The 20,826-nt window shown below is 42.9% G+C and overlaps 1 protein-coding gene across 30 annotated transcripts in view; it reads right to left on the reverse strand.

The window, feature by feature from the left end:
• Rnf38 (ring finger protein 38) overlaps nucleotides 1–20,826 on the reverse strand; it is a 108,728-nt gene that overhangs the window by 39,370 nt on the left and 48,532 nt on the right. For 8 of the 30 annotated variants that reach the window (XR_015687499.1, XM_087660282.1, XM_087660272.1 and 5 more), the window contains exon 1: nucleotides 2,923–3,297. Coding sequence is in view for 10 of the 27 variants with exons in the window: in XM_087660263.1 (XP_087516389.1) it covers nucleotides 2,762–3,109 (348 nt within the window). In the remaining 17 variants the exon portion in view is untranslated. 30 annotated transcript variants of the gene reach the window in all.

Here is a 20,826-nt window from a genome sequence, read left to right on the forward strand (position 1 = left end):
CTGTCACAGTTGTAGAACAGTAGCACAAAATTGTAATTCTAGAATTCTGGAGAGCCAGAAGTTCACAGTTAACCTCAGCTACACAGGAAATGAGGCCAATCTGGTCTGTAAGAGCTCGTCTCAACACAAAAGTTTAGAACAAATATGGTTAAACATGCTACATCATAAATCTGAGATAACTTTTAGTTCAGAAACCATAATCTGTGTTTAGCGCTGTTACTATTACCGAGCAGTGTATGCCACAGGGTATACTCTACTCATTGAGAGAACCATTTCCCAAACTAATCCAATGATACAACTGTCAGCTTTTCCAGATTAAGTCACAAGTTCATTATGAATCTGATTACAATTAAACAGGCTAATAAAAACTTAGGGTGCTGGAGAGATGGCGCAGAACAATTTGCTTGGCTCACAAACCTGAGAACTTGAGTTACAAGCCCCAGAGCCCACAAAAGTCAGAAAGAACAGTCAGTATGCAACTGTAATCCCACGCTCCTGTGGTGAACGAGCAACAGACAGACACATGACACTGACCAGTCAGTTAGCCTAGTGTATGCAGCAGTGTGCAAGACCCTATCTCAAGACGGTAGCTAAGAACAAACACCTAAGGTTAGCCGCTAACCTCTCAGAACTTGTTTATGTGTATGCCAGTTTTGAAAAGCCACTAGGCACTAATTGAGGTAAAAATTGGGGTAGTTCAGAAGAGGTGATCACTATTGTTTAACACTGGGACTCGTGTGTTAAGTAAAATTTATTTCCATTTTTGAGTTAAGACAAACCGGGTAGTTATGTTTTTTGGGAAGCATTCGAAACCAAGGTTGGTAAAAACAACTAAAGACTACTACTTGCCCCTCTCCTTTCCCCAGTCCAGAGTTCCACAACACAAAGGCAGGGAAGAGAGAGGTGAGACACACACAACTAGGTAGTATGGACAGACAAACCGGGAAGAAGCGAGGCTGTGTACATCAGCCCTGTACTTCATTTGTTTACATTTACTACAAAGAATTCATTTAGTTCCTTTAGTCAATGTCATAATATGTATTTAATGTCTACTAATAGATGGAATAGAACCAGAACTCTATGTGCAAGTGAACACTGCAATGCTTGTGTTCCCTGGAAAGAACCTGAAAACAATCTATGACTGGAGCAAAGCCATATTCCTATATGCACCTAACTCAAAAACAAGCAGAAAATTTGTAAGCAGCCCCAGAGACACCATGTAACAATCAAGACTAATCAAGAACTACCTTCCCATTAAGAGAGATTACAAAACAGTGCTCCAAACCAACGGCAGCACAAGATACGAAACAGAAGTCCAGACAACAAGCACCTTCAACAGTCTTTCTTTCCACACTGCTCAAGTATCTAACCATTTTGGAGATTTTTATTTTGAAGACTTCTCACCCACATTAACCTAAGTAAAAATATAATCACAGAGCCTGGTAATGTTAACTAAGAGACTTATCCAAGGCTGGGGCAGAGGGACAAGAGATCTGTATTCTCCGTTAGGTCGCTGACAGACTTCCTAAACGCCGGTTTGTTTCCATCTTTGTCAAAGATCAGATTGCTCTAGTAAAGAAAAGTCCTCACACACCCAGATCTATTTACCAACTTAGTTTAGGACGGGGCCTGACAAAATGCTCAGCAGGTGAGGGCAGTGGAGGCGAAGCTGGGGATTTACTTGTCAACCTCCAGAGCCCACGAGGCAGAGGCACCCAACCAACAGGGCAAGCTTTCCACACACACTTACTGTTAAAAAGAAAAAAATCAAGAAATACAAACTGCCTTTTGGGATAAAGTAAGACACCACTAGCGAGCAATCAGAGTACTTAAATACAATTCTTTCATAACTTACAGAGAATGTGAGGCCAAGACCTCTTGGGAGCAGAACCTAACACTATCCTCCAAGTCCTCCAGTTCTGGTAGAATAAGTAGTACTCACTCCTACAGAAAATTACAGAACTGACTTTAAAGTAGAACCTTATAATGAGCGGTTTAGGATGAGCAGGTTTTCTAAGCAAAATACATTATACTAGTATGTTTATAAACTAAAAGGAACTATCTCAAGAGCACAATTCAGTGATACAATTCCCACTCAAAATTGTCATCTTTGAGTGTTCCATATTTCCGCACCAGATCCAACACGTTTGATCTTGTGTCATTTTTCTCACAAGTTGAGTTTCTCCATTAGACTGGTGTGTTCCCCATAATCAACAAACGTTTGCTTTTTCGACTCTGATTCAAATGTGATTGGAATTCTTTAAGTTCTGGTTACAAAGATGTATGCTACTTAAACTTCGATGAGTAAATGTTACTACAATAGTATTGCAAAACTGGCAGTATGTGGCAGACTTAGGAATTCCAAGTATTGTGTATGAGCGCTGAATACATTTCAATGTCCACCTCGTATAAAGAAATCTCAACTCATACGATGCTAGCAACGACTATACTTAAGTATTCAACTCTATAGTAAAAGAATTAGCACGTTAACTTTTACTGAATGGCCTGGAAAACAAATGCGTTGTCTACATTGGGTAATACAGAAAGAAAAAAAACCAACTTAGTTCTCTTTGGCTTTCGGTAACCCGAAAAACTCCCGTTTTAAAAACCAACCTCTCTCATTCTTCAGCCCTGAAAGGAAGAACTTCCATCCACTGAGAACAAAACGGAGCCTGTCCAGAAACCCGCGGAGGTAGGAGGCCGCGAGAGGGGACCCCTCCAACCGGGTTCTGAGTTCTCCCAAGTGACATCATCATTTCACCTGCGTCTCGTCCAGGCAGGGGCGGGCCGGCTCCCCGCTGCCGCGGGAACAAAGAGCGCCAGGCTGCCGGGAAACGTCCGCCGTGCGCTGCCCGCCGGCTCCCAACCTCCCGCGGCCAGTACCGCCCTCGCGCGGGAGCCAACGGCCGTCGCCGCCAGTACCTGCGAGGGGAGGCTCCGCCCTGCGGGGCTGCTCCCACCGCTCCGGGCCGGGCCGCCGCCTCCTATTGTGACTGCTCGCCCTGCCGGCGGCCAGCTCGCCAGGGCCGCCGTCCCCGATCGTCCTTGCCCTCGGAACTCGGGTTCCGACTGAGGCGCTGTCAAGGCGCTTCCTTCCTCTTGGCACCATCACACGGGCCTATCCAGAAAACCACGGCTCCACGCCCGGCGCTAAAGGAGCCGGCTAGCTTCTCGGAGGCCCCATCTTTTGCGCCTGCCGTCCCAACCGCCCCGGCCTCCGGAGGCCCGCCCGCCAGCCGCACGAGGGGGCCCCGCCCCAGTCCACCCCACTGCACCCCTTCTCAGCGCTCGAAGACTAGCGCGGGCCGCGCCGGCGCAGTAGATTGCGCTGCGCGCGCAGGCGAAACCCAGAGCGCTAGGCTTCCGATAAAACCCGAGAGACTTCCTCATCTGAGTTCCGGACACCCGCCCCTCCCCTTGCCTGAACAAACCTAGCCAGCCAAGCGCAGGATCGCCGGAGAGCTCCGCCTCTTTCCCCCGCGCTGAGCCCCCTTTGTTTCCACCCGCGGGGGCGGGGCCGCGCACGTCCAGGCCGCTCGGGCCAGTTCCGGCAACAGAGCCGGTGCGCAGCGCCCCTGCGCAGCCCCGCCCAGCTCACTCGCTTGGCTAGCGCAGGCAGCAAAGGTGGGGAAGTGGGGAGGTGGGGCAGCGTCTTCCAACGCAGGGAGTGCCTAACGCTGCGGCAGCTTCTGCTCCCGCCAGCAACTCAAAAACTCAGCGGTAAAGCAGTAAACCTCACAATATAGTATGTATGCATTTATATGACCGAAGAAGTAGGAATTTTTACTGACGCACACACTTGGGTCTCAAAACAGGGCAAGCAGGCTTGTATCTAATTTGTCCAACCCCCAGGACGATTGTGACAAATTCTCTGACTTTTCTGAGATAAGTTGAAGTTTAAATAGTAAATAAAGCCTTGGCTCACTACTGAGTTCGAGATCCAATAGAGAATACAAACCCTATACTAGATCAATAAATACAAGGAAAGGAGTTGTTCAATACCATTAGGAATTATGGAAGGATAGGCTTTTTGAGTGGATAGAAATTAGAAGTTTCTTTTAAAGTTTATTAAATGTTAAAGGATCGATGAGCAGAAAACCCAGGCTGAGCAGAGCATGGTAGGCTCAAAGCCTGGGAAGGCTGAGAAAAAGGACTTCTGGGAGCTTGAGGTCCTCCTAGGCTACTGTATTAAAACCCGGTCTAAAAACCTTGGGTCGTAGAAAGAAGGTGGGGGTAGGAGGAGGGTAAGAATAAACAGGAAGGGGGAGGGGTTAAGAGGACAGAAGGTAAAGCAATGGAGCCCAGACTCTACCTTCAGAGGGCTTAACCCTTCCCTCCTTCTCTGGGTCAGTGGCCTCGGGTAAGAAAAGCAACACAAAATGTTTCAGAATCTTTTTGGATCATATACATTCTGTTTATGAAAGACCCATATGGTAATCATGTACATTTGTCAACCAGTATCAGACTGAGCGCCACTGCTCTATTGTGACTAATTTCAAGGTTCACTCTTAAAGGTGCCTAGCAACTGCTGAAGCAAAGTTCTAGCAATTCTCCTACAATTCTAACCCTAAGGGAAGCTGGAAAAAGACAGTAGATCCCTATGCAATGTTCCCTCGCCTCAGTTCTACACTCCCACTATGGAGCTTCCTCTTGTCTTTGCCCCCCACCCCCAACTCACTCTTAGACCAGACTGGCCTTGAACTCAGAGTCGAATTTGCCTCTGCCTCTAGACTGCTGGGATTAAAGGTGTGCAACACTACACCCAGCTTCTAAATGCTTTCTTAACCCCCAAGTCTGATACTGATAAAAACACAGGAAGGGGGCATGCTTTTCATGAGACAGCAGACATGGTGGGGCTGAAATTATGTCTGAGTAGTTATTCAACAGTAGTTCAGCTAAAAAGCTCTGTTTGCTGTCTTTTTCCACAATGGCAAAAAGCCCTGTTGGAGAGCTTAAACAAACAAACAAAAAACAAAAAACAAAAAACCCTTTCTGTAATGGGAATTTTCTCCATCTGCACGGCCCAGAAGGTATCCTTGTGGTACTGCACTTGAAATGTATGTAATCAGAACATACAGTGAACTAACAATTTAAAGCTGCATATCCAGCATAAGGAAGAGTTGTTGCTGTGGCAAGAGCTTTAAGGCTGCCCTTTAAAAGTGGTTGTCTTATCAAGTGAAGATTGTGACTGTCTTCCTGACAACTCTAAGATGTCAAGAAGACGCGGTTCCTTCATCAGGTCACTGCCTATGAATGGGGACTACTGCAGTGGACTCCAAATGTATCTGGTGGCTATTACTGCACTCTTGGCCCAGGGCCCACTCTTCTAACAGGAAGAAGTAAGAGCAGCCATCCAAACCTCCTCCCCAACAATACACACACATGCCTATCTATCTTTTCCTTTATGGAGATGATTAAGGAATTTTTTCTAAGAGCTATGAACTTCCTTTTTCATTTAGGCATACACTAATGTTTAGATATACACATAATGTAGTAACCCATGCCTCTGACCTCAAATTTGAGAAGCTAGGGGCAGGCAGATTAAAAACTGTGGTCCAGCCTGGGCTATGTACAAGACAGTCTCAAAAAGAACAACGTTCTTTATCACCCTCATGGATTGTACTTCTGGGTTGAGAAATTGTGTCCACAGTTGTCTTTTGAATTTCAATAAAAAATTTAATAATTCTAAAGAAAAGGGGCAAATGGAATTTTAATTAGGATTTCACTGACTCTGGAGATGAATGAAGAGGCAAGGTTGGTTTGACAATGGCAAGTCTTCCAGCACCTGAGCTGAGCAAGAGGAAGCTGCCTATCTGCTCAGAAGTGATCTCACTCATGCTTCAAAACACTCTGTAATTATCTTGCATTTCAGTTCTTAGCTGACTTTTCTAATTCAGTTATTAATTAGTTAATAGCAACCCTTGAGGCTTTTTAAAATAAACAATGCTGTTTAAATCCTGTATATTCAGCTAAAAATAAAACTTTTTTTCCTTCCAAACATATTCATGCCACCTAACTGCCTTTCTGTACCAGCTGGTAAGCACACCCAGTCAGAGGGAACAGCCATGGAACGACCTTGTTTTTTCCTATCAAATCTCCACTAGACAACTGTGGTCATTTGGGCCTAGCGTTTTCAGGGTATTTTCAGGGTATTTCAGGGAAATAAAGTAGTGTCTTCTATTTCTAATTTGCTGAAAGTGCATTAAAATGGTGGTTTAATTTCACCAAAATATTCATTGCCTATATTTTTTGGTTAATATTAAGTTGCATTAGTTGGATTTTGTCTATTAAACTAAATTTATATTGCTAGTATATCCATTTTGGTCTTCTTATTGTCCCTTTAAAATACTGATGGGTTTGGACTGTTTCTATTCTTTTTTTTCGGAGCTAAGGATCAAACCCAGGGCCTTGCATGCTAGGGAAGTGCTCTACCCATGAGCTAAATCCCCAACCCGGACTGTTTCTATTCCTTAGGACATTTCTTCTTCGTCCTTGTCCACAAATATAATTTTCCATTTTTAATGCCTACATCAGGTTTTATTACAAATATTTTGTTAGCCTTAGAAAATATCAGAGTCAGTCTCTCCCCCACTTTCCTGTGCTCTAGAAATGAAGGAAGAACTGTAGGACCACTGTTATACCTTCTTTAAACATTTGGAAAATTCACTATCAATCTATATGTGGAATTAAAATTTTTTAGATTCTTAGCTCTTTTTTTTTATATATAGAATAGAGTTTGTTTAGGGCATGGAGCAGAAGAGTTGAAGAGTAGTAGAGACAGAGAGAGAGAAAAAAGTAGAGGCCATGAGCACATAGGGAGAGAGAGCTGGGAGGGGAATAGGGAGGGAAGGGACAAAAAGGGAAGAGAGGAAGAGCAAGAATGTTAGCCTTTTTTTCTAACTAAGAAGAAAACTGTAATATTAGGGCAGACTGACATACAGACCCAAAGACATGAAGATCTCACAAGCTGCTTTTAGAAAAACTACATTCCAATCATGTGAATTGGAAAGCATTATAAATATATTTCCAAGTACATACATAACAACTACAAGCTTGGAGAAGTGCTCTTACTTCTATGAATGGTAAATGTAAAATTTGTTTGTTGTTCAGGTCAATTTGCTTTACTTTATGCTAAAGGATATCACAATAATGGTTATCTGAAGACCTGTTCTATAAAAAAAGACTATGGCTACAGAAGTTCTTATCTGTTTAAATACTTCTATAATAAAAATGCAATTTTATGAAATATTTATTTCCTCCATGGAACTGTGAGCTCCTTGAAGACAGTTATTTCTACTCGTCACAGGTGTCTATGCTGGATGGCAAAAAATTCAAAGGTCATTTCCTGTTTTAAGACATTAAACACATGATTTTAAAATGCTTTTGAACCACTTGTCTAACCAGGCATAATGCCACACTTCTTTCTCATGCCAGCACTTGGGAAGCAAAGATAAGTAGATCTCCGTGAAATCAAGTTGAGTCTGGTCTACAGAGTGAGTTCTAGGCCAGCCAAGGTTGCATACCAAGAGCCTGTCTCAAAACTTAAAAGAAAAAAAAAAAAGTCCTAACACTGAAGAAACATTCATATGGAGAAACCTACCTAAGGAGACATGGGATCAGGCATCATTATTGGAAACCTCTGATTTCTGACAATTAACATTGTCAGCAATTAAACTGCTGTCTTCACATCCACTGCAGATGCCCTGATGTTAAGGCCAATCCAACTAGCCCAGTGATTCCTGAGCTAGTGGCCTTTCTTGTGCTCTAATGTATTAACTACTCTGCCTTGCAGTTATGTATCTGCCCACAAAGTAAACTTCCTAAAGCCAATGCTGAGTCTTAATGGAATCTGGCAAGAGATTGCAAGACTACACGCCACATGTAGTCAATATTCTAATTGATAAGTAAATATCTCACTGAAGTAATTCCATTTTTTCAGCAGGCAAGCTCCTAAAGAGAAATAGGGCATAAAAACTAAGGGAAGGGGGAGGGGAGACAGGAAAATAAACCCACCAACAACAAAATACTTCAAAACTTTTTATAAAGATTGTTTTACGGGCTGGAGAGATGGCTTAGCTGTTAAGAGCACTGACTGCTCTTCCAGAGATCCTAAGTTCAAATCCCAGCAACCACATGTGGCTCGCAACCATCTGTAATGGGATCTGATGCCCTCTTCTGGTGTGTCTGAAGACAGCTACAGTGTACTTGTAAATAATAAATAAATCTTATAAAAACTTGTTTTGCTCACTCTCTTCCCTACAAATATTTTTTCCACTAAAATTAAGTGAAAGAAATGTAATGGCTGAATAAAACAGCCTGGAGCATCTACAAGCAGGCCAAGATTGGATCAACTACAAAACAATCCATATATACAGTTTCACCCAGAAATGTGCACAGAAAAGTGTAATTAGCAGCAACTTTCAATTAGAGCTTCTAAAAACCAGAAGGGGGCAGCAAAGACCCATCCAAATCCAGGCCCACTCAAAGTCTTAGCAGTCAGGGACCTACTATGCTTTGGCTGTTCCAATTGTGCACTGAGAGACTACAGAGGTGGTATAATGAAAAAAAATATGGCAGTGGAGCTGAGACAGGGGTGAAAGAAAACCTTGACTGAGAAGCTGTATTAGCCTGGGGGAAAAAAGACCAAATCTGCATATCCTGGACCAACAGGACAGAAAAACAGAGACTGACAGCATATGAGACACAAAGAGCCAAGAGCACAAGCACGAATGGTGCAGCATAATCCTCTCAGGGACAGTATGTGTGGGCAGGAATTGACCCTGAAGCAGACCTTACATGATCTGCCTGTCCTTTTAAAATGTCTTTTTGTGTGTATCTGTGTGCATTCACTATATATGAGAGCACAGCACCCATGTTGGGTAATGTGGTCTTTTGTTTTTGCGGTTGCCTATGTCAGGAAGATGGGTCCAAAAGCTTCTAGGGGTTCTCTTGTCTCCTTTCCTTTCCCCATTAGAGCACAGAGGTTACAGATATACAACTATATACACAGGAAGAAACTAACGACAGATGTGTTAAATTTTAATTTTAGTGTTCCACTATTGTAAACATGAAAAGTTGATTTCTTTAAAATTCACTATGAATATGTTTTTGTTTTAATCCCAGGTATCTATGATTTGTCTCATGTACTAGGAGGGGTGTGATTTTTGCCCAGCTGCAGACAGTTTACCTTTGGAATTCTGGGAACTTTTCAGAGGGTATAAGTGCCAGAACCCCAAGAGGGGCCCTGGCTACTCTGAGGAGGAGGCTGCTGGTTCCCACCGCTGCAGTAAGAGACTATGACTGGAGCTTCTGCAAGGACCTTGGACAGCAGTAAGCAGACTAAAGAGGTCTACACCCCCAACCCCTGTAATCTTTCTCCCCTACCTAGTATGGTGTTGGAAGGGATTAGGGTGGAGGAAGGGTTGGAAGGGTAATATACGTAAGAACCCAATAAAGTAGCACAAACAAATACATCCATAAAGACAGCGTGAGAAGTCTTGTATAATGTGTAGTTTGGCATACATTTGAAAATATATCCATAAAAGCAAATTTGTAGCGATGGAGTTGCTGTTCAAAGAATATGTGTTTCACAGTTTTTCTAGATATACTCTGTATTGCCTCCTAAAAGACTGCACATTTTTATTTTTTTTTTACTGCAACCAAGAGTAAATGCACAGCATTTAGTGTGTATTCTGTAGTAGAAAATGGCAGTGTTCATTTAAGGGTACTCTTATGCAAAGAAAGGATAACCCCAGGGACTGCAGCAAGCCAAGCCTGAGCCTGAGGTCAAGGAGAAAAGCCCTGAAGCTGAATTCAGCCCAGTTTACTTTTCAAACAGTCAAATTTCATACCCAAATTATAAGTTCTCTTCGTTATAATGTCCATCTGTTAAATCCCAGTGGCTTTACTGTGGTTTATATGAACTGCAGTAACCTAGGGACTGGGTCCACACTTAAGCTAAAAGGACTCAGGGAACCAATGTAAACAGCAACTTGCTGTAAAAGCTAGTAAGCAAAAGACCCCAGGTTACAGGACCTGCTGGAAAGATAATCCAGACACTCAGGACAGAGATCCAGAAATACCTGAGGAGGAGACACTGATGAAACTAGCCAGAAGCAGCCAGACATTAAGGAAAAATGTAATCAAAGTCAGTAAAATAGGGAGTGAAATGAATTTACTTACAAGCATGCTTGTCTAAGTAAAAATCAAGGGGCTGGAAAGATAGCTCAGTGGTTAAGAGCACTGACAGCTCTTCCTGGAGGTCCTGAGTTCAATTCCCAGCAACGACATACATGGTGGCTCACAACCATCTGTGATGGGATCTGATGTTCTCTTCTGGTGTGCATGAAAACAGCAACAGTGTACTCACATAAAATAAATAAAATCTTTTTTAAAAAAAATCAAGGAGCAGAGAGCAGCATGGACAGTAGCTCCTCGGTTTTAGGGATGACCATGGAAAAAAGTAATCACTGAATGAAGTGCATGGAAATGAGCTCCTTGGAAGGTTCTGGATACAAGACTATTGCATGCTCTTGGTCGACTGGCCCACAGCAACACCTTGTTACTGCACTGTGTCTGAGAAGAAACAAGCTTTCCCTAGGGAATCTTAGTGCACCTCATGTATCTGCATAATCACAACTAGTCCAGCTGACACACACTGCGACAGAGAATCCTAGTATCATACACACAGGAAATGTAACTTAACTCGCTCATCAACTGACAGTGGCTCCTGCTACTGATACATTTTTATAATGCAGCCAACCCTGAGTGACTGTATAGACATCTGTGATGTTCAGTACACAGTCACAAAGCCTGCTGCCTCCTGTCTATGCCACACTCTACAGACCTTTCCAGGTTTCATCTCAAGAAATGTTGCCTAAGCAGAATTCTAATTACACACAAATCGAAACCTTAAATAAAAATGCTTAAAAGAGTACAATTTTTAATAGGGTAAATAAAAATATTTTTAAAATCTGTCCCCCTGTTTTAGCTAATGTTTTTGTTTTTCTCAACAATTTTTATTTTGATGAAAAGACTCATGTGTTCTGGCTAGTTTTATAGCACGAGCTAGAATCATTTTGGAAGAAGGAACCTCAGTTGACAAAATGCACCACCAGACTGACCTCTAGGCAAGCCTGTTGTACATTCCCCTTGCTTTTTTAAGGATGTGAGAGGCCCAGCTCCTTGTGGACTATAACAGCCCTGGGCTGGTGGTCTTGGGTGCTATAAGAAAGCAGACTGAACAAGCCAGGAGAAGCAAGCCAGTAGGCATTTACTCTCTGGGTTCTGCTTCAGTTCCTGTCTCCAGGGGGTTGGGGATTTAGCTCAGTGGTAGAGCGCTTGCCTAGCAAGAGCAAGGCCCTGGGTTCGGTCCCCAGCTCCAGGGAAAAAAACAAAACAAAACAAAATAAAACAAAACATTCAGTTCCTGTCTCCAATTCTGTCTTGAGTCCCTTGCTCTGACTTGGATGGTGGACTGCAGACTGTAAGGTAAATCCTTTCTAGGAGGAGAGAAGGACACAGCTGGGACGGATTATATGAGAGAAGAATAAATTTTAAAAGAGAGAAATTTATAGAACAGACTGAGAAATAATTCTCAGTTCCCGAGGCTTGTTAGATACACAAAAAGATCCTCTATAACAAAACAAAATCCTTTCCTCCCCAAATTGTTTTTGTTTATGATGTTTTATCATAGCAAGAGAAATCCTAAATGACTATTTCTTCCAATTTCTTGTCCCGACATCCTTATAAATGTCATGTAACAAACAATAGTTTAAAGACTGACAAAAATGCCAACAACAATCTTAAGATATCTATCGATATCTTACTTCCAATACCTCAGCTATTTTACAGTAAAACTAGGTGAGAATCCATGTTTAAAAAAAATAAAAACCCACTTGCATGATGTCAAATATCAAATAAATTTCATATAAATTCCATGTAGGCCAAAAAAGATTATGTAAAACCAACAGAACATTAAGTTGCCAAATCTGACAAGCGGGGTTTGAGTCTAAGGATTCACATTGTAGAAGGAGAGAACTAACTCCTGAAAACTGATCTCTGATCTCCACATGTGCACCAAAGCACATATATCTCTATTGGAAAAATAATCAACTTGGTAAGATTTAGAATCACTTGAGAGATGAGTTTCTGGACATACCTGTAGGGAATTATCTTATTAGAATAATGGAGGTAAAAGATCAACCCACTGTGGGTGGCACTATTCCCTTGGTTGCATAAAAGTAAAAAATTAGTTGAGCAAGTCATTCATCTGTCATTGTTTCTTGACTATGAATACAATATGACCAGCTGTTATGTTCCTGCAGCTGTGACCTCTCCACCATGATCTACTCCCACTGTGGAACAAAGTATCCTTTTTCCCTTGAGTTGTCTTGTCAAGGGATTCTGCCACAGTGACAGAAAGAGCAGGAAAACGTTCAGCATTGTTCATTACTGGCAATACAATAAAGTTAATTATGCTACTTCTCAATCACTAGAATGACTAGAACTTAAAACATAATCTGAGTTGGGCAGTGGTAGCATGTACCTTTAATGCCACCACTTGGGAGGCAGTGGCAGAATATCTCTTAGTTCAGGTCAGCTTGGGTGTGTGTGTGTGTGTGTGTGTGTGTGTGTGTGTGTGTGTGAAAATAAACCATAAAGAAATTTATTTTAAAACAATTCTTTTGTATACATATACAACCTGGTTTTAAACATGAATTTCAGGTCAGCCAAGGCTACACAGAAAAACCTTGTCTCAAAAACAGGCAAAAAAAACAAAACGATACTCTAAACATGTGGCATGGAAGTAGGAAAATGTGACTGCTCATACACTCATGATGGGAATATAAAGGGTATAGATAGCCCTTTGGAAAAGTGTTAGTTCCTGAAAATATTAAAAATCTATCATGTGGGGGCTGGGGATTTAGCTCAGTGGTAGAGCGCTTACCTAGGAAGCGCAAGGCCCTGGGTTCGGTCCCCAGCTCCGAAAAAAAAAAAATCTATCATGTGACCAAGAAACAAATACATGCAAATGTTCACAGTATCATTATCATATTACAATATTGAAACAATCCTAATGTCTACCAACTGATGAGCAAATAAAGTGTTCTAGCTGTGCAAGAAAATATTATTCACCCATTAAACGACATAAAGTACTCATCTATGCTGTAGTGTAAACCTTGAAAGGATCGCACAGTGAGAAAAGCCAGACACAAAAGGTTGCATACTATATAAAATCTATGTATTACTGAAAGAGGGTCAGGTAGACTATTAGCCTAGTATTCACAAAAACCTGGGTTCTACCCATAGGACCTCAGAAGATAAAACATCTCCTTGCAGTTGTTAGTAACTAAGGAAATGAAGGATAGGTGACTGCTACAGATCATGGATTTGGGTTCTGTGATGGTTTGTCTATGCCTGGCCCAGGTAATGGCACTATTAGACGGTATGGCTCTGCTGGAGTAGGTGTGTCACTGTGGGTGTGGGTTATAAGACCCTCATCCTAGCTGCCTGGAAGTGAGTATTCTGCTAGCAGCCTTCAGATGGAGATGCAGAACTCTCAGCTTCTCCTGAACAATGCCTTCCTGGATACTGCCATGCTTCAGCCTTGATGATGGCAGACTGAACCTCTGAACCTGTAAGCCAGCCCCAATTAAATGTTGTTCTTTGTAAGAGTTGCCTTGGTCATGGTTTCTTTTCACAGCAGTAAAACCCTAACTAAGACAAGTTTGTCTGTTGATGGATGGGGGTGAGAGGTGTGGGGTAGATTTTGAGGATGTTCTAAAATCAGATGGTGAGGATCTAGTTGTACATGTTTTTGAAAATCCTAAAAAACAGGCCAGCTGGATGACTACATGGATAAAGGACTCACCACCAAGCCTGACAACTTCAGTTTGATTCTTGGGCCCACATGGTAAAAGGAGATAGCTTAGACCTGAAAGCTGTCATCTGACCTTCATCATGGTATGTGTATACACACACACACACACACACACACACACACACACACACACACACACACACACACACACACACTGTAAAGCGCTATGTTTTATGCCAGATGAATTACCTCTCAATAAAGTTGTGGCTAAAATTTTAACATGTTAAATAAACATTATAGGTACTAATATATCAGCTTGCGAGTTGTATTACTCAAATTCTTTATCTCAATTTCCCCCCTTCAACTACGGGCATCTCCTGAGGTGGTCACTAATGAGCCACTGCTCTTGTGGAATCCCCTCTCACTGGAGCACACTGGAAACCTGTGGCTGATGTCTAGCTAGAAGAACATGGCAAAAATGAGGTGATGTCATTCCTGCAATCATGTTAAATTACACAACACTCCATCTGAGCTGTCTAGAGGAGGTCTTCGGGTCTTTCTTAGCAGAGAGGCATGCTGTGATCACATGACAGCATGTGGGTAGCCCCCTAGAACCTATTGCTGGTTTGATGTAAGAGGTCAGATACTCAGTCACAAGCTGAGAGAAATGATGTGCACACTTCACATATTAGATGCTGGCACAAGTCTCAATTTGTGACCTGTGCTTCTGAACACCCAGCTATACACTAGGTTGCCCACGATCCACTCCCTGGTTTGATAAATTTACTTAACTGGATTACAGAACTCAGAGAAACACATGCTTAGCTTCGAATCAAAAAGAATAGAGACAAAGAGATGACAGGCTGAGACTGAGGAAAGGGACACAGAGCTTCCCTACCCTCTGGGTGAATGCTCTACAAAAGTGTTCTATTTGGAAGTACTCCAAGCCTGGCCACTGGTTTCTCTCAGGGATATCACTGTGGGAGAATGACAAAAGCATGGGCGACCATTCCCTAACGTTATTAAGTCTCGGCCTGGTTGCTCAGATCTCGGGTAGTCTTAACTTGTACAGCAGCAATGCCGTAGTCAGTGAGGTATACTGAAGAGCTACTGCTGGTTGAAAACTTTCTCCAAATTCTTACGCATGCCCTTCCTCGTGGTTTTGGAGAATGAAGGCCCTTGTATCACATAAAGTAGGTCAAAAATTTCCTTTATGGCCAGCTCGAAGGCAGAAACAAAATTAGAATTTTCTATGACATGCCTTGGGGGGTTAGTTATGAGCCACTAACCATTAACAGAAAATATGTGCCCTAATATCAAATATATTTTGGTTCATGGTCCTACATTAACTATGCTTTTGTACAGATTAATAATTTATATTAATCCTACTAAAAATGTCGCCTTTATTTGGGTAGCATGAGACACTCTTTAATTCTTACACTTGAGAGGCTGAGGGAGAATTCTAAGAAATTGACCACCAACCGAAGTCACATGAGATTCTGTCCAAAAAAGGGGCCTTTCACGTTCTTTGTGCTCACACCCACATGCTATCTTAGCTTATCGTCCCGAGCCACAGGCTCATGCAGCACAGGCTGTCCTCGCAGTCCCCAGTCCCCTGCCTTAGCTTCCCGAGTGCAGGGCATCACACCCGGCACACATGCCTTCTCCTTGCTTATCTGGAATGATCAATTTTTGTGCCATTTTGTTGTATGTCTATTTCTTGTAGAAAACACAGGGCTGAGAATCTGCTCTTTAACAAAGTCTACTACCTAATAAACCACCCTGGGCTCACATCTTCTATAACAGCCAGCTCTGCACTGTCATTCTACTTGTTTGCCTTCATTCATATCCCACACTTTAGACGTTACTTAAAGTCTCACGGATGAGTGAGGCTTTCTGGCACCGTCTGCTTTCCTCTTTTGACTTAAAATTACACATTTTATTTCTACAATTTTTATTTAGCAGCTCTATACTAAAAATCTAAATAAATCACTTTTAAAAAACTTTGGGTGGGGCTGGGGATTTAGCTCAGTGGTAGAGCGCTTACCTAGGAAGCACAAGGCCCTGGGTTCAGTCCCCAGCTCCGAGAAAAAAAAAAAAAAAAAAAAAGAACCAAAACTTTAGGGATGAGTGTGTCTGGGTCAGTGTGAGTGATTGGGCTGTGTGTGTGCGTGCGTGTGTAAGTAGGTGAGTATGTGAGTGACTTGGATGCGTGTGTGCATGAGTGTGTGTGAGTCACTGTGTGTGGGTCTGAGTGATTGGGCTCTGTGTATGAGTGAGTGTGTGTATGTGTGTAAGTGGGTGCATATGAGGGGCTAGGGTTGAGGAACACATGCAGAACCCTGAGAACCCTGGGGATTTGGGTCTCAGTTTACTTTGCTCTGAGGGGGTGGGGGGTTCTCTTTCCTGCCACGTCATCTCATGTGGTATGGATCCTCCCATGGGGATGCTGGATTCAGCTGTGGCAGGGATACAGATATGCACCACCATAGTAGCCATTTTATACCAGTTCTTGGAATTCCAGCTCAGTTTCTCAGAAGTACTTACTTTCCCCTATCGAGCCATTGACGTACTCAAAAATTTCAGAGGGGCTGGCAACAAACTTGCTTAATTGGTAAAGATGCCTGGTGCACACCCACACATGCAGACGTACACACTCTAAATACAAGGTAAACAACATGTAGATTAACTATGTCCGAGAAGGAAGTCTGTGAAATATTCTAAAATCTGAATCATTTCCAGTCTAATCACTTCAGACAAGGTATCTACCCTACTCCTAACTGCTTTTTAAAATGGATAAACACTGCTTCAATTTTTCAAATTGATTTTTAAGCTAATGAAACTTTATATAATCAAGGGACTTCAAGATTCATGAACAACACACATGTCCCTAAGAGGCTGCCTTCATACAATTTTGGGGGTTGTTGAAATGGTTCCTTAGCTAGCACTCTCCTGACTGTTAGTGGGTTGACAGCCCAGGTACCCTCAGCTCCTGCCTGCCCTCCATTTAGAACTGCTACACCTAGCGAGAACCTCAGATACTATCCAACACAGGTAGTTTTTCTCACTACCAACCTGTGACTGCCTTAATAAAGGCATTCCTAAGCTGTATTAATTAGCAACAAAACTGCTACCTGCCAAGATGATGCAGAGAGAGGAGAGAGTCCTGGGTGAGTGTGTAAGGAGGAATGATGACATTCTGAGTGAATCCAGATGGAATGCTAGTGTGTGTGCCACATCGAGGACTCCAAAGCCTCAGAACCATGGGAATGGCAGTCTCCCCAGCTGAGGCTCAGGGGATGGCAAAGGCTTCCTCTGGTCCAAGTGCGTGTATTTAGGAATGACCCACCAGTGAGTGGAAAGCATCAGCTGCAGCCTCCTCCCCATCGATGACCGATGACCGAAACCTGAGACTGCAGTGGCCTCCAACTGAGGTTAGCTAACCCTCCCATGTTGTACTAAAGTCCCTGGTTGTTAGAGCATTAACTGGTGTCTTACATGCTCACGCAGTGCCAACCAGATCTGTCTCTGTCTCTGTCTCTGTCTCTGTCTCTGTCTCTGTCTCTGTCTCTCTCTCTCTCTCTGTGTGTGTGTGTGTGTGTGTGTGTGTGTGTGTGTGTGTGTGTGTGTGTCCCTTCGTCATTTTTTGGCCACCCCAGTCAGGACTCAGTGAGTGGTGCTCAGAGTGGACTCTGGAGTGTGTGGGATTTGCACTGGTCAGACCAAGGAATCTCCCTGGAGAATAAGGTGAAGTACCACAGGTGAGAGTGAAGGGAAGTGGGTGCAACTCTAAGCTTTGGGTACAAAATATGGGCAGTCTTTAAGGCAGTTCTATGTTGGTGCCTCATGGGAAGATTGAAGACCTGTGGAGGGGGAAATGACAGCACAGCAGGACACAAGCCCTTGGCTCCCAGAAGGGATGGTAAGTATGGATCCTGATGACTAAGGAAATACTAAACCCTACAAATCTATTACTGTCCTAGCTCAAGAGTCCTTATTACAGACAGACAGACAGGCAGATAGACAGATTAGACAGACAGACACATACATACATACATACATACATACATACATACAGACAGACAGACAGACACACACACACACACACACACACACACACACACACACACACACACTCTTCTGCCAAACCACTGCAAACCTGGCACCAGAACGAACCTGGCACCGGAACAATTGGTTCCACAGACCTGTTTTCTAATGTGTTAGACAAATAAAGCTTTTTGAAAAATGGAAGTGGCAGAAGCTGACAAAGCCCAGTAAGGAACTGAACACACAGCAATGAGAAAACTGAGCTGCATGGGAGACAGGCTCACAGCTGTCCACCACGCACTAAGTTCACTTAGTCTATCTGTCTTTCAAAGGGGGTGGAGAGTGACAAGGGGAGAGAAGAAAATGGGAAAAATTCAAGCTATTGGTAGCTAAAATGGAATATATAAACCAGTTCATTTAATGAGTTCACACATCATACTGTTTTGAATAAACATAAGAATAGCTACATTTAAGTACTTTTGAGAACAAGGTGTTCACAAAGTAAGAAAAAAATAGCTAAGAAATATCTCAAAAATTTCCCAATTTGCAATTAGGAAAATGCAAGTAAGTGGGAACAACTCTAAGACTTCATCTCACCAGACTCTGAATGGCAAAGACAACAAGTGACACTGAGAGGGAGTGTGGGAGAAGGAGGGACCCCATGCACAAACTCCTCAGCTGCCCTGGAAGTCAGGGTGGAGAGCTCTCATAGAGTCAAAATAAATGTGCTGCGTGACAGACTATACCAGCTAACCACTCCTTGACAACGTCAGGGACTCAACATTCAACTGTGAGACACTGCTCAGCCATGCCACTGCTGCTCTGCTCACAACAGCTCGGAAATGGGAACCACCCGAAGTTCTTCAGTCCACAGACAGGTAAGAAAATGTGCACACACACTGGGGCCATTCCTCTGACTCTGCAGGGAAATGGACAGGACTGGAAAAGCTGACACTGAGGGAGGCGAGCCAGACCCAGAACAATGAACACTGAATGGTCTTTCATCTGAGACTCCTAGCTCCACATCATCAGCTGTGAGAACACATCCGGGACAACTGCAGAAACCCGGGAAGTGAGAGGAGACCACTGCCCAGGAAGGTGTGAGTGGAGCAACAGACAGGGGCATAGCAAGGTACAAGTAATCTATCTGATCAGGGAAATGGAAAAATAAAGGGGGCCTAATGAGAGAGGGCAAAGGAAGATGGGGGGGGGGGGATAAAATAGCAGTAAGGATGTTTTAAAAAGTCATAAAGACTCATACTATTAACCTTAAAAAGCTATAATATACAGTTTGTATAAATATACATATGTAATTTAAGTGAAATGTTCTCATCTAGGCTGACGATGCTCCCTCTAAGAGCAAAAACCACTTAATAAAACCCCAACCCTGAGGCATGAGAAGCCCTCTTGAGTTCTGGGCAAGGTTGTCCCAGAGACTCTCCAAACATTACAAACCATTGCTATTGCTTCTGTCTGCCGTGGGTTCCCCATCTGGGGTGAGTACGCAGATGTGTGTTTCATCTCCCCAGGCAGTTTTGTCATATAACAGTGGGGTCTGAGTCCCTGTCTCCTCAAACATGTAAGGTGAGAGCAGCTGGATGAGATGGAATGAGAAAAGATGAGGCCAAACAAGGCCAGCAGATGGCAGGAGCTAAGGGCACTTGCCAGCCAAGCCTGAGCCCTGCACCTCATGAAAGGTAGAAGAGCACCAACTCCCCAGAGCTGTCCTGACCTCCACACACTTCCCCCAATAAAAGTGAATTGAAAGATGAGAATAATGCAATACCAAAATAAAATAGTAAAAGCTACCATCTGTATCCTCCACCTCTGATGGACCCCACTCCACTCACCATAATCAATGTTTTTTAATTGAAACAGGATCCCACTATGTAGCCCTGGCTGGCCTGAAACTTGCTATGTTAACCAGGCTGGCCTGGAACCTGCCTGTCTATACCTCCTAATGCTGGGATTAAAGGCTGTGTCATGACATTTAGTCCTGCCTTTTCTCTTATCTAGTTATTACTATATCTTACTCTAACACACTATATAATTGACATTTATATTTGTTTACCTGTTTTGCCTAGTTATACTGTAAAATCATGAAAAAACAGGAAATTGTATCCATCTTGCATCCTGATATATTCCCTATTGGTAGACACATAGCTACAATCAAATACTATTTGCTGGTTCAACTCAATAGAATAAGTTACAAGTGCATAGTCAAGAAAATTCTTTTGCGGGGGTAGGATTGGAACACCCTTATAGAAGAAGGGGAGGGGAAGGGAATGGGGGCTTATGGACGGGAAACCGGGAAAGGGAATAACTTGTGAAATGTAAATAAAAAAAATCTAATAAAAAAAGAAAGAAAGAAAATCCTCTCATTCTGCTCTGAGAAACAGTGTACACACAGCAGGCAGGGAATATGGGATAACAGTCCAGATGCCCTTTGGTATGCTGACGAAACATAATTCTATCCTCCCCTCCCTATATGGTAGGGGGTGTTCTAATTGTTTAAAGCACAAAAAAAAAAAGTCATTAAGAATTGAAAAATGAGAACTCCTTTGAGGGAGATGGAAAATAAGTGAGAAAGAATCTCATCCCCAGACTCTATGGCCAGGCAACTCATCCTGGTTTCTGTAAACCAGGCGAGGCAGGAGCAGAAACGGAACCTCAAGCAGCTCCCTGCGATTGCTGACAATGTGATGTTGCATCTTCGGCATCCATCTGCCTCATTTTCACACGCTTGTTTCTAAACTGTGGCATATTAGATCTTAGGAAGTCGCTTTCCATGTTCTCCCTATGAAAATTAAAAATGAAGCCCATGCCTCTGGGTGACTCTAACATGAAAAGACTCTGGAAAGCTACAAGGCCAACAGACAGAACAATTACAATGCAACGTTTGGAAAGTCTCAGCGATGAACTAACTTCTCATCTCCAACAGAAGAGAGGTTCTTGAT

The sequence above is a fragment of the Rattus norvegicus genome, chromosome 5 (genome assembly GCF_021556685.1).
Source record: "Rattus norvegicus strain SHRSP/BbbUtx chromosome 5, alternate assembly SHRSP_T2T, whole genome shotgun sequence".
NCBI lineage: Eukaryota > Metazoa > Chordata > Mammalia > Rodentia > Muridae > Rattus > Rattus norvegicus.